Below are 15,540 nucleotides of genomic sequence, written 5' to 3' on the forward strand. Positions count from 1 at the left end.
CTCGTAATGAAATGTCTGATCATGACTTGTGTTTCCCAAAGTCTGGCCGTGACTTCCTTCACTGTCTTGAGTTCAGTCACACTTAACAGCCGTGGCGGCCTCAAAGCCCGCTCAGTGCACTTGACTTTTTGTCCGTGGAACAATGAAGGATAGACAGAAAGGAAGCACAGGGGGATAATGAGATTTTCCGTAGTTATTTTCCTTTCAAAGACTTGTGGAATATGTTAGACACGCTGCTATTGTGCTCTCAACAGAGAAGCTGTCGCCTATGAGTGCTTGATTTCACATTTTGTACCCTGTGATTCATTTCTGTTTTCAGTCATGGTGAATATATAAGTAGTGCAGGTGGCAGACTTGAAAGCATATTTGGATTTCATCATATGTGTCTAAATAACATGTGAATGTGAAAACTTCAAATTTCAATTTCTGTATCTGTGACTGAAGACATGTACAGTGATCCCCAGCCAGGATACAGAAAGAGACGCAATATAATATGAAGCATTTCCACTGAGGGAGAGACTAGTTTTAGGCATGTATATTGGTCTTTTGGCTCGGCTCCTTTTTGTTGTATTGAAGCTGTATAGCATTCATGGAAATACAAGACAAACTCTTCAAAGCACAAACATACACCCTCTTTCATCAAACTCCCTGCTGTCCATATCAGTTTTTGGAAGTTTATGGATAATTTTAAACTCTTGAAAACAAACAAACAAACAAAAAAACTTGACTGGTGAGTTTTTACTCTTAATGTCTTGAATTTCGATGGTGGCACTCATCGTCTTCATACTTTGTTTCAGGCAGCTATGGGGAATTCCGAGAGCCAGTATAGCATCCAGGGATCAAAAGGCAATGGCTTCGTCCTCCCAGGAACGCAGAAAGCATATCAACTAAAGCTCCGCTCATCCAAAAATGACGTCTTGTCTCCTCATGCTTGGTGGAAAAATGCCCCTGTAGGCTCAGGCCACAAGGCCAAGTGTATTGGCCACGGTTGCCTTTCTCCTCCCCGTAGCCGGCCGCCTTACTCGCCTCGCTACGATTACGTCTCCAAGGTCAAGGGCAACCAGAGAGAGCCGCGGCGTTTTCGCTCTTCTGGATGTGTCACACATCGACGGAACGTACTGGATGACTACGATGATAATCCGTACGGTGCTGAGCTTAACGGTCATGGTGATGAGCAGGTTCTGGAGAAACCCAGCAGCCCCCGTGTTGTGATTAAAAAAGATGGCAGCCTCCGCGTGGAGTTCACCAACACAACCGGTAATCCTCTGCTTGTGGATGAGCCCTCAGGTCCCGTCCAGCTCCTGAAGTTCTCCCCCAACTTGGAGTCTGCCTCGACAACTAGTCTGCCGGATTCTAGCGGCAGCAGCAGACCCGATGCCCTCTGCAGTGGACCCCTTGCCGCCTCTACCTCCTCTACTGCCAGGACCAGTAAAGGTAGCTCACTAAGCTCTGATGGCTCCTGGTACGACTCCCCCTGGGGAACCGGTGCTGAACTTTCTGAGCAAGACCAGCCCTGCAATACCACACTTGTGCACTCCCCCGTCCATCAACGTGACTCTTTCTCAGAGCAGTCGTCGCCTTTGTCCGTCGCTGATCTTTACAAGAACCCCTCGATAGCTTCTACCTTCCCCACGACCAAAGCATTGTCCTCTCAACTACAGGAGGCAGCATCTGACCAGCAGCATCTTAGAACCTCTTTAGCATCAGCACTGGATGTTCCTATGGAAGAAGAATGTCTTGGGCCTCGACAGTACTCATCATATACGTTGCCCTGTCGAAGGCCCAAAGCTAACACTGTAAGCCATGACCTGGACCATTATCCTGACCAGGACCAGCAGTGTGAACAGGCTGGAGCTGTGAAGAAAGACCTTAAAAGTCGCATTCGCCGCTTGAGTGACTGGACTGGCAGTCTGAGCCGAAAGAAAAGAAGATCTCAGGTGAGACTTGATTTATTGATTTCATTCAAGTCACGGATTATAATGCACACTATGCAGGGATCTGAATAAGCACTTGCACGACAACATCTCCTTAAGCTGGGAGAAAACATTTGTTCGAACTCATCCTGAACTCATGTCCCAATGTCTTTGTGGAAATTGTTTCTGCTTTACACTTGTGCTACTCTGCCTTGTAAAAGTTCTAAGCACTCCGGGAGAATCGCTGTAAGCCTTTGAGAGGCTCTGTCAGAGTGAAACTAAACCCTGGCTAAACACTGAGCCACACCCTCTTTAATGTTAATGAAGAAGTTGTTTTGCTTTTCATGGTGCAGCTTCCCTCATGTTCGCTGACTCTCTTAATAGGGATTGTGTTCAGTCATTTGCTGGTTGACTGAAGGATGACACAAGTCTTAGCTTTCCATTAACCTTTCATTGTTGTGTTGCAAGAGGACATGCTGTGTTAGTGTTGCACAGCTCAAGTGCAAGAGTCTGTGTTCATTTTAACTGACCAACAGTTACCATTCACCTAGCACAGGCAAAGTCCGATCAGTGGACCTCACTATGTACCATACGGCCCAATTCATGAAATTATTCATCTTTATAAACAAATAAAATCAGTATGATTGACTGCTACTTTACTTTTTATTTTTGTACCAGACACAGGCAGAATCTCACAGAAAGTATTGTAAAATACATTTGCCAAAATACAGCACAGCTCATCCTCCAACTCGCAACTTTTTTTTTTTATTGCAGATCACGAAAACCTCCCCATAATAGCTCTTAGAATCGGTTAGAGTTACATGCTGATATTGACAACACTAGCATAATGGTCAGTGGACATGTCTTGTGTTCAGGTTTATAAACATGCCAACAGGTCGGTTTATAGTGTTTTAAATAGCGATTGTAAGTAAATGCTCAAGATGTTGTTTAAAAGTTATGTTTGGCAAATGTTTGCATCTCACTTTAGATGTGTCCATTATGTAATGTCCCTATACTTTTGCTTGTTTGGATCCCGACTGTCTCGGTCATGGTTGAGAGTGATGACTTGTCGACAAATGTGAAATTAGTCGATTATAGTTGGCTAGTTGTTGCAGCCCTTAAATCAAATGGCAGCTGAGAAGTACAGTCAAATTAAGCCCATATGAGTTATTATTTACTGAAATTATTATTATTTTTTAAGGTGTATACTGTGTGTGGGTCCATATTTCAGTTGAAACACTCAGATGCCTTCAGATGTTTGAGTCCCTCCAAAATTCGTTTTTGTGGCATTGCTTTGTTTTTTCTTCCCTGAGGGGCCAATTTCCAGAAAAGTCATTTGCCCAATGCTTTCATTGCATGTCTGCCACAATCTCCTGCTTTAATTCCTGTTAGAATTTGCTTTAGAGGTCCTTTGTGGCTTTAAAAGGTCAAGCCATGACCTTAATGCCAGAGAGAAGGAACCTGCACGTAAGGACAAGCAGCTGGGTGAAGGGCATTAAATAACCAATTCAACTACATGGAAGCTGTATTGTTTTAACAGTTACACTTAATGCGTACTTGACATAGATGCAGTGAAAAATCACTTTAAAAAAAAAAAGAAGGAACTGAAGTTAGAGAGTCTGCATGCCGCTCTCACTGTCTCCGTGGGTGTTGAGTGCACTTCACTCATTTGCCGGCGGCAGAGTCGATGCTACAATCTAGTCAAGTGTAGGTAGATCGCCGTCGGGCATAGATGAGCACAGTTCCATCAAGTGTTCGTTTGGGGAATTGAAAAGCAGCAGCAAACCTCAAATGACACAGAATCGCCCGAGCCTTGAGGGTTCCAAACCTTCCAGGTGCCATCACGGATAATTTGCCCCAATTTCTCAGCCTAGTGAACATCAAGACACTGTGATGGAGACTCTGAAGTTGTTGGGTGGGTTGAGTGTGGGTAGCTGAATCACATTCGCTGTGTTTAAGAAGCCGCCCAGTTGCTCTTTACATATTTTTTAATACAACGGAAAGTTGTGTCAGAAGGGCATCTGAGAGACAGGGTTGGTATCAATACCAGCAAGATCATTTCTAGTCTGTCATGATTCCCAAATTATGATTATGTCTCTGATGACAATAGGCTCAGAATATACCAATAAAAGCACATTTGCACTGTCTAATTTTGACCTCTGACTGAATTGAGGAGTTTTGACTCTACTTTTGTAGATATGTTTCTAGGAAAATGCTCCCATGACTTGGTGTGTGTAGAAGGCTCATGAAATGATGCTGAAATTCCAAATATTTTGATTCCTACCAGGAGATGAAATACAAGGACATGTCCGATGCCTTCGATAGTGGAGTTGATGGCCTGACCACAGACATCAGCTCCTCCTCTCAGGTCTCCAGCCTCGTCTGGCTGCCAGGAGCCCCCCGGACACAGTCCTCGGGCGCTATTCACCAAAGCGCCAACGACGCCGTCCGGCAAAATATATACGAAAACTTCATGAGGGAGCTGGAGATAGGCAACGAGAAACCGGACACATCGACGGGAACCGAAGAAGGGGAGAGCAGCAGCGAGTCCACTGAGGGTTCCCTTGAGGAGCTGGACCTGCTGTTTGAAAAAGAGCAAGGGGTCGTGAGACGCGCTGGGTGGCTGTCGTTCAAACCTCTCATCACTTTGCACAAGGACAGAAAGCTGGAGTTGGTCACCCGCCGCAAGTGGAAGCACTTCTGGATCACTCTGAAAGGTAAGAATCAGAAGCAGTCTCCTCCATTCACCTTGAGACAAAGACTCTGCTGACTCCCCGAAAACTTGAATACATTATCTGATCTTTGCTATATAATTCAGTTTTGACATTCAGGTTCGAGCCTTTCCCCTTTCTTATGCCTAAAACTCACATTGATGGATAATCTCTTTGTCCTCACTGGTAGTCTCTGAGGGAATTCTGTCAGTCCTGTCAAAATGATGAAAATAGTATCTGTAACGTTGTTTCAGTCCTTTTCACTGGCACAGTCATTCAGTAAAATCAGTGCTGAATGTTGAAGTTTAACACTTCCACTCTGTCTTTTATTCTATTATTTTTAAAGGTTTGGGTAAAAAAATAAATAAACGTTTTTCATACTTATCTTCATTGAATCCTCTGGTTCACAGGGTGCACGTTGCTCTTTTACGAGACTTATGGTAAAGGCCCTCCAGAGCAGGAGCTATCGCCCCGCTATGCTCTCCTGGCTGAGGACAGCATTGTCCAGTCTGTTCCTGAGCACCCCAAGAAGGAGAACGTCTTCTGCCTTAGCAACTCCTTCGGAGACGTCTACCTCTTTCAGGTAAAGTACTTCAAAACAAAGTGAAGTAGGGACACATCAGAACAGTGTCTGGCAGGTGTTTAAATCAAACACAGAAGGTAAATTTATATATTTTACAGGGTCATCTTTGTGTTCTTCCCTGTTTCACATTGTCTAATTTTAAAGTGTGCTTGTATGATTTATATAGAGCCTCCTGAATTACAAGAGGATTGCTGTTAATATTGAGCTACACAGTACCATCCAGCTGGTCACCAGGGTCTGGAAGGCCACGTCCAAGTGCTTGCACTTACTGACCTGTATATCGATGCAAAATTCATGCTCTGTTTCTGTCATAAAGCTTCCTTTACGTACAACAGCCAGCTTGCTAGAGCGCATTATGTCAGAGTCCCAGCAGGGAGACTTCCAGCTCTATAACATGATGACTGAGGCATTCTTTATATGCAAGTCTTGGTCGAACAGAGCAGCTGGAGCTAGTGCTGGCGGCTCATGTTGTCAAGCTTCTTCCTGCGCTCTGACTGGCTGATTGCGTGTGGAGAGGAACGTCACACAACACCAGTTACATCCTCCCTCCCTTCTTCCTACTCCGCCTGACTGCATCCGGTCCCAGGATAACTTCCTACATATTTTGAAGCGTGACTTAGCATCTTAAAATGTAATTTCTGAGTTGTGTTTTAACAGTCTGACAACTGAACATCTCGTGCACGCAGGCCAGCAACCAAACCGACTTGGAGAACTGGGTGACTGCGATCCACTCGGCCAGCGCCTCCCTGCTGGCCAAGCGACAAGGGAAGGAGGACACGGTGCGACTTCTGCGCAGCCAGGTCCGCGGCCTCCTGCAGAAGATCGACATGGACGGGAAGATGAAGAAGATGGCCGAGCTTCAGCTAACTATCGTCAGCGAGCCCAAAAACCGCAAGGCGATTGAAAACCAGGTAAGCTGCTGTTTATTGTAGCAGCGGGGAATCGATCTCTACTGTTCTGCATTAACACATCAAAATGATTGCATCACTGTATTGATGGATCAGCTGGCATCATAATACATGCTTCAGCATTGAGTCAGAAGTGTGTTGTTGCGCTGCTGAAGCCCACGTTGTGCCCTACTTACTTTTGCTGACTACAGTCACAACCCGAGGTGTTATTTTTATCTGTTGGCGGGAGAAACGGCCTAAATGCATCCATCCCCTCAACGCTTTGTGAGAGGCCCGGGGCAACGCCTGGATGGAGATTCCAGATGTTTCCTTGTCTCTCAACATACATTAGTTTCTTCTGAACTGCCTGAAGGCCAGTGAAGGGAGCCACAATAGCAAAGGCTTTTTTTTTAATTAAAACACATCACAGCAATATGAGGAACAAGCTATTGCTCTTGTAGCTGCTTTTCTTCTCCGGTGTTCTAAAAATAACTTGAAATTAAAATCAAAATAAGTTGCACCTTGCTGGCTTACAGCATGGATGGATGTGAGCCTCCGAAATGGATTCTGAGTTGTAGATAAAACACTGCTGCAACATCGAACACCATTGAACTTGTTGTTTGGATCAGATGATTGAATAAGGAGCCGATGAACAGGTCCCTATGAGAAAGCTGTTGACATGGCTTTAACAGAAAGTGTTTCAGCTTATTGTCGCATTATTACGGCCTAATGCTGTAAATAAATACATGAAATACACAGCTTTTGCAGCCAAAAAAATGGCTGTAATGTAAAAGCCTAGTTTTCCCCAAACTACAGTCAGAATTCCGTTAAATTGAAGTCAGAACTATCTGACTTGACTTGGGTTTCTTCATGTTTCCACTTAACCACGAGGTCACCTCCAAACATGTTCCGTGAAAAATCGGGTCTGGAAGTCCACGATCAGGTCGACGGCCTCAAGGTCGTTGATGGATTTAAGATCTGGGCACATACTTTGATGTGCCCACCTGCCCCCACCCACGTCTCCTGAAATCAGTTCTTCTTTTGATGTCAGCTGTTGCCCTCTCTCAGACACACATCCTGAGATCAAGTTACACTGTTATCATGAACATGGGCTTTTTAAGGTGAGCCAGAGGCGGGAGGGAAGATTCCTCTCTTCCTAATAACGCTCAACAAAATGTGAACAGATGTTTGCGAGTTGTTGTGCGTTTACTCAGCCTTTCCCATGATACCAATATATGTCTCTTGAAGAATTCTGGCGGAGGCATTTGTGGAGGTTTTGGCAGGGCACTGACCCCCTACCCGCCAATAAAGTCATGACAAACACTTGGTACCCATGGCTTGTTTGTTTTAGTCGGAACCAGGATTAGTTTTGTACATTTTGTTTTCTGTTCCAACTTGAAGTCAAAACTGTAATATACATATAACTACGACAAAAGTAAGATGAAAGTTATGTATTAATGTTGAACAAGCTAATTTATTGTGTCTGTTTTGAACATTTGCATGTGATGTGACACTTACAAACAACTGGAGATAACACTACTAAAAGTATTCTTTATATTCTAAAATATACTTATATATACTACAGTATACTCTCAGCAACTTACGAGAATGGTAAGTGTAAAAATAAGTTTTCCTTTTTGATGATCATGCTTACCTTACCTTTAATAAGAGCGAAAAACGTATTTTTAATCTTAAGAAACACATCAAGTGGCTGACATGACATCATAAACTTAAAATAATCTGGAAGAACAGCTACACAGATGTTTTCCCAAACGATCCATTCTCTTAAAATTGTCTGTGCTTTTAAGGAACCAGCTTATCTGATTTACCCAGTAATACCTTCCTCTTTATTTAAGTCCCATTTCTTAAGGTACTCTGAGGAATTACTCTGAGATAGGTAGCATGCCAAAAGCAAGGTCACCATTTAGTCTGGAATTTCTGGAGTCCACAATAAGACAATGATAAGCGACTTGTGAACCAAGGCCACCTGCTTTGCCGCGTTTTTATCATCTACCCCTTCAGTCTCATGCAAATTTTTGGAATGCTAAAGATTCCTAAAATGCTCTACACCATTGTGGCTCACTTCCTTTTAAACTGTTAACAAGATGATGTTTTGGTCTGTGGTGTGTGAGGTTAAAGTAGTAAAATTCTCTTTAGAACCATATGTTTAAGCCCTCACACTTTAGACTGCAGTTAGAATAAATGGTCCGGACTGACCTAACTAAAATGACGGTCAAAACCACCTGAGAAACTCTGATGCCGCCTGATGACATCTTCTCTTCAGTCACTGCGATGAAGCATTCAGTTAACAAGTGATGAACTCAGCCTTCTAACATTAATTTAAATTAAAAATAGTAAATATTGCCCTGTACTTAAGTCTTTTATTTAGTTTCTACTTCATAAATTTTACTACTCTTTGTTTATTTCTTTATTTTAGGCCTTATCAATTTAGGACATAATGCAATGAAAAAAAATACACTTATTTAAGCCAGATAAAAGTAGTGTAGCATTATAAACTGTTTTGTTGTGTCTGCCTGAGTTGACCCCGCAGTGACTGAGCTTTACGTCGATGTTACAGTGAAACTCCATGCTGCAGACGCATTAAACGTCAGTCGTTGACTGCAGTGTTCTCATTATAGCTCCTCTCCAACCGGCAAAACAGCCCTTTCTCAGAGTTTGTATAGAAATAACAGCGACGAGTGGAAGCAACAGTAAATTTGGAGTGGTGTGGGTGAGTTGCGGGATTAACGGGTGGTCTGTTGAGTATCACCATTCCTCAATAAAAATATGGGCATCTGAATTTACTGCTCTCCGCTCTGCTCCATCTCAAACCCACCATTTCTGCCCTCGACATCTGTGAGCAATTCCAGCCCGATGGAAAGCACTCTTTGACCCCTGATCCCGCTCTCCCCTCCTCGCCGCTTGTTCTCCCTCCATGCACAGTGTCCCCTTATACGAGCCGACACCCAAACAAACTTTGCAGATCAATGTTCCTCTTGTGTGCAGATCCAACAGTGGGAGCAGAACCTTGAGCGGTTCAACATGGATCTCTTCAGGATGAGATGCTACCTGGCCAGTCTGCAAGGAGGGGAGCTGCCCAATCCCAAAAGTCTGCTTGCCATCGCCAGCCGACCCACCAAGAGCACACTGGGGCGACTTGGGATCTTCTCCGTCTCGTCCTTTCATGCCCTGGTGAGGACAAGCTGCAGTTCAAGTTTGAAAGATGCCTTTGCAACCAGATCCTAATAAGTAAAATAAATCTGCATTGAATTCAGATTAAAAATACATCAAATGTGTTTAAGTTTTACTTAGTTACAATACAATATATACTATATATATATATTACATCAAGGATTCATTTGGACCTGAGAAAATGACAATGAGGAAATGACAAATGACAAAAATGCCAGTTATGAGGAGGAAGAAAAAGCAAAGAAAAGTGATAGAAAAAGCCAAATCCCCCACTCAAATATTGAGAGAAGCCGACTCATTCCGATGAGAAGCTACAAATGTGTGAACAACCTTGAGAGTCTTTCAGCTCTTCTGCAAACAGCCTCTTTATTCATCTGGAGAGGAAAGTCAAGCTAATTAAGATGGTCTGATTAAATGTTCTTCTGCTCAACGATGAGAGTGCTGATAAACTGTACCCGTCCAGATCTGCTCCAGAGATGAGGCCAATCTTCGGAGGCGTTCGCTGTCTCTCAACGACCGGAAACGCAAGCGAGGCTTGTTTTCTTCACTCAAAGGTCTCGACAATCTGACCAAGAGGAGCAAGAGGCCTTCTATTGTGCAGGTACTTCATCCGTGTTCTGAGTCTGTTCACTGCCTACTCATCTTTTCATCTGTTTACTTTCTGGATTTCCTATTGTGGACTTGTCAACATGATCCATGCCTGCTTTTGATTCAAAGCTTTCTTCAGATTAGTACGACATGCTGTGATGGAAGATTTACAAACAGATTATTTTGATATTATCACTGTAATTCTGTCATTATACTGGGAACAATATTATTTACTCCATAATAATGCTGGAAAGTTCTGTTTGATGAGACTAGGGACAAAGGAGAGTATATCTGTTATGATCTAAGGCATTATACATTCAAAAACATGGTGGTGTCATGGTTAGTGAGTCTCACAGCAAGCTTGAACTTGGTCATTTTTTATGAGGAGTTTGACTTTCTTCCTGTACTGGCTTGGGTCAGGCACTCTACTTCCTCCCACAGTCCAAATACATACACAGGTTTATGATGTACATGCATGTGTGATGGACTGGTGAACCTTAGCTTCCACAATAAAAAAAAAAAAAATATATATATATTATGTCAGTTAACACTGGCTTACTGGGTGGTTTTGGTTTGGAGTTATTCTCCACCACCACTGTGTTATTTTGCACTGCGATTGGAAGGTTAACAGAAGTGCAAGTCAGTTTTAAGATGCCTTGGAATCAGGTAACCCCACACGTTCGTAGGGTCAGCGAAGTGGGTGATCAGAGCACTGTTTGTGTAATTTGGAGGTCTGTGATGCTCACAGCAGCTGGTGGAAGTGAATTTGTGCTAGGTTGGATGAGTGAAGATGCCTTTTCCCCAACGACATGTTTTACTTATTTCTCCATTTATTTTTCTGTTTGCAATCATCCCACTTATCTTCAGACGTTTCAAGCCATAACTGCAAAGTCATGTCCTTATCTGGCTGGGCTCAAATAGTCTTTCTTGGCTCCTTGCTTTTTCGTCTGAGTTATTTTCTTGCTATTTTCTAGTCCCTCTAATTTGTTTGTTCTGCGTCAGGATGACCTTTAGTTTGTCTGCTTGGTTTCTTCTTCATGAAGAAAAACCTGCCGTTTCGCCAACCTTAGCCTGAGCACAGCGGTAGGGAAATTTAAGAGAGGTGGATCATCATCTTTACCAGCATCATCTCCGTGTTTCCCGGCTACGTTCCCACTAAAAACAAAGAACTGAGCGAAGTTAATCAAAACCACAGCTCCCCCTCCAACTCACTCAGCTATAAAAATGAGGTCTATAAAGGCTACAGCAAATGATGATTTCCTGTTACTCTTCTTAAACCAGACCACAGCGACGTCGGTGCTCTCCAACCTTCGGCGGGGGGCAGATTTGTGGATGAATTAATAACATGCCTGTTGACTGACCTCCTGTCTGTCTGTGCCTGGGCTTGAGAGTTAACATATGGGAAAGGATGAATGTGATCCAATGCGTGTTCGGGTGAACAATATAGACGGCCCAAACTCTACGGTGCAAAATGTGCATGTCACATGACAAACTTGACCTGTCTCTAAATTCACTGAGCTGAACCGCCTGTGGCGTTTCATTATCCTGGGTATTAGGGGATGGTTTATCTAACTGACTCAGAGAAGTATTTTAAACTGAAAAAAAATCATAATCGTTCAGGACATTTTACGAAAGGCTGATCTGTTGTAATTGACCATGTTGGTATCAGACTTTAACATTTAGTTTACATGCAGAAATGAGAAGTGTTTCAGTGCTTCAGGATAAATATATTAAATATAATGGCTATATAATAAATCGAGATTTCTATACCATTTTTTAGGCATTATGTTTGTGTCACTTTTCAAGTGAGTGCTTATCCTGACCTTCATATAATATAGCACGGTGTTTGCGACCACCTGGTCTAATGAGGCGTGTCTCATATCTGCGTGCAGAAGAGGCCTATGTGGCGCTGCAGCAGGGTCATGAATTATTAACAGTGGTATGTGGTGGATGGTATTCTCCACTCTTCCCACCACCCTGCAGATACAAGCAGATGGCTCCTGTAAGGATGCTAAATATTAAATATCCTCCCATCCTGTTTGACTTTTTCCCAGAATCCCCTTCTCGCTTTAGCATCCAGGATTATAATGATGAGCCAGTTCATTGTGGGGTTCTCCTCACCATCTGCCAGTTTTTCCCACAGTTTTCAATCATGAAGTGCCACATGTTGAAACCTTCTTGACCTCCCATGAAGTTTGAAAGTTGACGGTGACATTTGTAGCTTTTGTATACCAAGTGGGGCACCTTTTATTCAGTTGATCACAAAGTTAGTTCAAGTGACGTGACTCTTTTTTAAAAGCAAGTCCTACTGTATATATGGATTTTCAATAACTAAAATATATGTTATACACCTCTAATGTGTGGCAAGACTAATGGATGACATCTATATTTTCAAACTGGAATTTAGTCTTCATCCGGACCTCAAATATATCTATTTGATGCATTGATCTAGCTCATGTTGAGCTCTTTTAGATGACAGGTGAACCTCACGATCCTGAATTGTTTCAAATAAATCCACGATCACTGACACCCCCTCAACCCCGAATTCCACTTCCCCCCTCCACTTCGGAAACAGTTCATCCGTCACAAGGATGATGTCATCATACCATTGAGATGCATGTGTTTTCGAGGATTTGGACCAAGCTAACTGAAAATGCTTCTCCCACTCACACTGCTTTTATCTTCTAAGTAACTCATTTGTCTCCTATTATTGATCCAACTTCTCCCTCCGCTTGTTGCTCTTGTCTTTCTTAAACTCTCACTATTTCCAAACTGACTCATCTGTGTTGACTAATCTCCTTTACGCCTGCACTCACCAGTCATCGCCCAGAGTCATGCTCTCCACTCCTCCCTTATCCATCTTAAGAGCAGCTCTGTGTACATCAGGAAAGTCTCTGGCTGACGGTTGTCTGTGGGAAATAGGCCAGGAAGGTCTGAGGATTTGTGTGGGAGAGTTGGTAAACCTTTCTAAAATTAGCTGGGTTTACAGTGAAGCACAGGGGTTTACAGCCACTTTATAAATCTAGCCATATTGGGGAGTTACAGCGTCCCGCTGTGGAGGTCAGATGAGATTGCTTACTCCAGAGGTGTCAGGTGGGAGTGAAGCTGCTTCAGAAGTGTGCTGTCGTCCGAGGTCGCGAGATAAAAGCGGCAAGTGTGTGGTCATCTTTTGCTCTCACTACAGTGGAAAAGGAGTCGGTGTTTTCAAATGAATCTATTAGGAACTAGTGGGAGTGAACATTCATTGAAGCTTTCATCACAGAGCTTCGACTGAGAACTCATTTGGAAAACCGGTGAGAGAAACTCATCCAGAATGTTCCATGTTCAAACACACAACTACCAGGTCAAGTTGTGTGCAATTACATCACATGTACTCATAACAAATGATGGCCAAAAAGCAGTCAACAATAACAGGATCTTAACACTCATTATGACATTGATAGCTACGACATGTTAGACTAGCTAAACACCCTGCACTCTGAACATTCTCGCCAGTGACTCAATATTCAAGACTCTTGAACCACAAGCTTGATGATGAGGAAAATATAGACCAAAAAATACATGACGGACCGAAGCTGATCGCAGAGGCTGATCGGAAAAGTGTGGGCACAACGTTTACTGTACAAAATGAACAACCTGATGACTAAACTCAGTGAGTCAACCTCATGAAAAGAGGCTGGCTAGTTGAGGGTGGGATCAGACAGGATGGACAGCAATGTTTGTGGACTCGACCTTGGTGTCTTCTAATGGGTCCTGTGCAGTGACTATTGTCAACTCTCAAGATGGCACCCAACTCAGCTGGCAGTAATTCTGATTCATGAGCCATCCACTCCATTAAAAGACCAAGTTACCTACTCAACAGTTCCAGATTTAAGGATACATATTGTCGAAAAGCAACACAGCAACAAAACCATATTTCCAAGACCAAAACACAGCTCAGCCATATGACTTATTTAGCTGTGTTTTCCTTCAGCAGTAGCCGACCTAAACAATCTTACTCGGTGTGTTTGGATCAGAAAGATTCACTGGCTGAAAAATTGATCTGCAAAGGCAGTAGTGCTTATTTTCATGTTGGCAACACTTTCATCTCAGACCCAGGTGTAGGTGTGCGTTCCCTCTGCGCTCACTTACTCAACGTTTTCATCACTTCTCCTTTAAAGTCTTGGGCCTTGGCAGACAGAAGTGTACTTTTTCTCCATCCCCAGCCTCAATTTCAGTGCATGTGTGTCTGATGTAGTGATGCCACACGCTTAACCGCATGTGAGTCAATCAGAGCGGGGCCCCTCTGTCGGAGCGCTGACGCCTGTCTCTTGATTTCAGATCTTTGAGAGCAACGCTGGAGGTCAAACTCATGCCCTCCCACCAAGGAGCACTGAGGTGAGTCATCTCCACCGCTTTCTGGAGCTTTGATATGTGTTTTTTAAATTCCTCTGCCATCTGTCACCCCCTTCCTGTGGTGCCACTTTATATGCCGTGAAGCGGCCGTGGCGGGAACCACTCATTCGTTGTCCGTCTTGGCTTTGATCGTTTGCTGGGCGGATGTATCTGACACATGAAGTGTGAGCGAGCGTTACAAGCCATAGATCAAAGCTGAGATACTTGTCCTCCCGAGCTGCTGGTGTCTGCAGATATATAGACTTCATATTTAACAGATCTTTCGCAGCATCGGCGCTAAACTCCGTGATACACATGGGGGCCTTCACACTCTGTGCTAAACGGAGGGTGTCGGGTTAAGTGTTGACCAAGTGTGCTGTGTGGAAGTGTGACTTTGTATGTCCACAAACTCACACTTCCACACAGCACACTTGGTCAACACTTTAGAATATTGGAAAAGACGTTGGTGTAGGCTCTTTTGCATCTGTCATCGCAGCCATTTTAGGTTTTCGCTTTACATTTCAGATGGAAGATATGTGCCATGTATCTTTTACCATATATTCCCCATGGTGGGAATAATAAAGGTACTCTAATCTAATCTAATCTTCAGTGACACACATTAAAAAACTGCCCACATTATTTGAGTTATTATTGAGACCCCAACATTTGTATATCAAAGGAGCAACTGACTTTTAATGAACGTTAGCTGCTGCCACAAAGTGTGTCATAATTACTTGTTAATATGACTTTGCTCCAACATTATCATGTTAATTAAATTATTCCGTTTAATATGACAAGATGGGATTTATTATTCCAATAAGAAGTGCCTGGATTTAATTAAAAAAATGGCTGCCTAAGGTTCATCACTGAAAGCCGAATATGAAACCATGTCATTTTTCTCCTCCTTATTACGACTAAGACAAATAGCTGTGCAAATCACTGCTTTGATTGTTCAATATATGAATCCAAAATGAGTGTTGCTGTTTAATAATACTGATCATCAAAAATATTTACCACAGATTTTAAAATAAAGGACAATAAATTACGTTTTTAGCAGAATTATGGGACTGTGTAAAAATCAGAAGTGCTCCTCTGACATGCCAATTATTTGCTGGATCTTGTACTTCATCACCTTCATCGTGGATATTTTGGTTACGAAAGTAAACGTGGAATTAATCTTCATTATTTGGATCTACTAATTATTATGTCTACAATTTATTTATCACATCTAAGATGTTTAAGTCCCAGCCCTTGTTATCACAACAATCAATACTTAGAATTAATACATATTT

The 15,540-nt window shown here is 42.9% G+C and overlaps 1 protein-coding gene across 5 annotated transcripts in view; it reads left to right on the forward strand.

The window, feature by feature from the left end:
- Positions 1 to 15,540, forward strand: part of tiam2a (TIAM Rac1 associated GEF 2a) — a 90,297-nt gene that overhangs the window by 44,688 nt on the left and 30,069 nt on the right. For all 5 annotated transcript variants that reach the window (XM_053844346.1, XM_053844347.1, XM_053844344.1 and 2 more), the window contains exons 3-9: positions 798 to 1,937; positions 4,201 to 4,630; positions 5,035 to 5,207; positions 5,894 to 6,118; positions 9,101 to 9,286; positions 9,750 to 9,887; positions 14,195 to 14,251. In XM_053844346.1, coding sequence (XP_053700321.1) covers positions 804 to 1,937; positions 4,201 to 4,630; positions 5,035 to 5,207; positions 5,894 to 6,118; positions 9,101 to 9,286; positions 9,750 to 9,887; positions 14,195 to 14,251 — 2,343 coding nt within the window. In that variant the 5' untranslated portion in view covers positions 798 to 803. The remainder of the gene's footprint in view (positions 1 to 797; positions 1,938 to 4,200; positions 4,631 to 5,034; positions 5,208 to 5,893; positions 6,119 to 9,100; positions 9,287 to 9,749; positions 9,888 to 14,194; positions 14,252 to 15,540) is intronic.

This window comes from Synchiropus splendidus, chromosome 16 (assembly GCF_027744825.2).
Source record: "Synchiropus splendidus isolate RoL2022-P1 chromosome 16, RoL_Sspl_1.0, whole genome shotgun sequence".
Taxonomy (NCBI): domain Eukaryota; kingdom Metazoa; phylum Chordata; class Actinopteri; order Syngnathiformes; family Callionymidae; genus Synchiropus; species Synchiropus splendidus.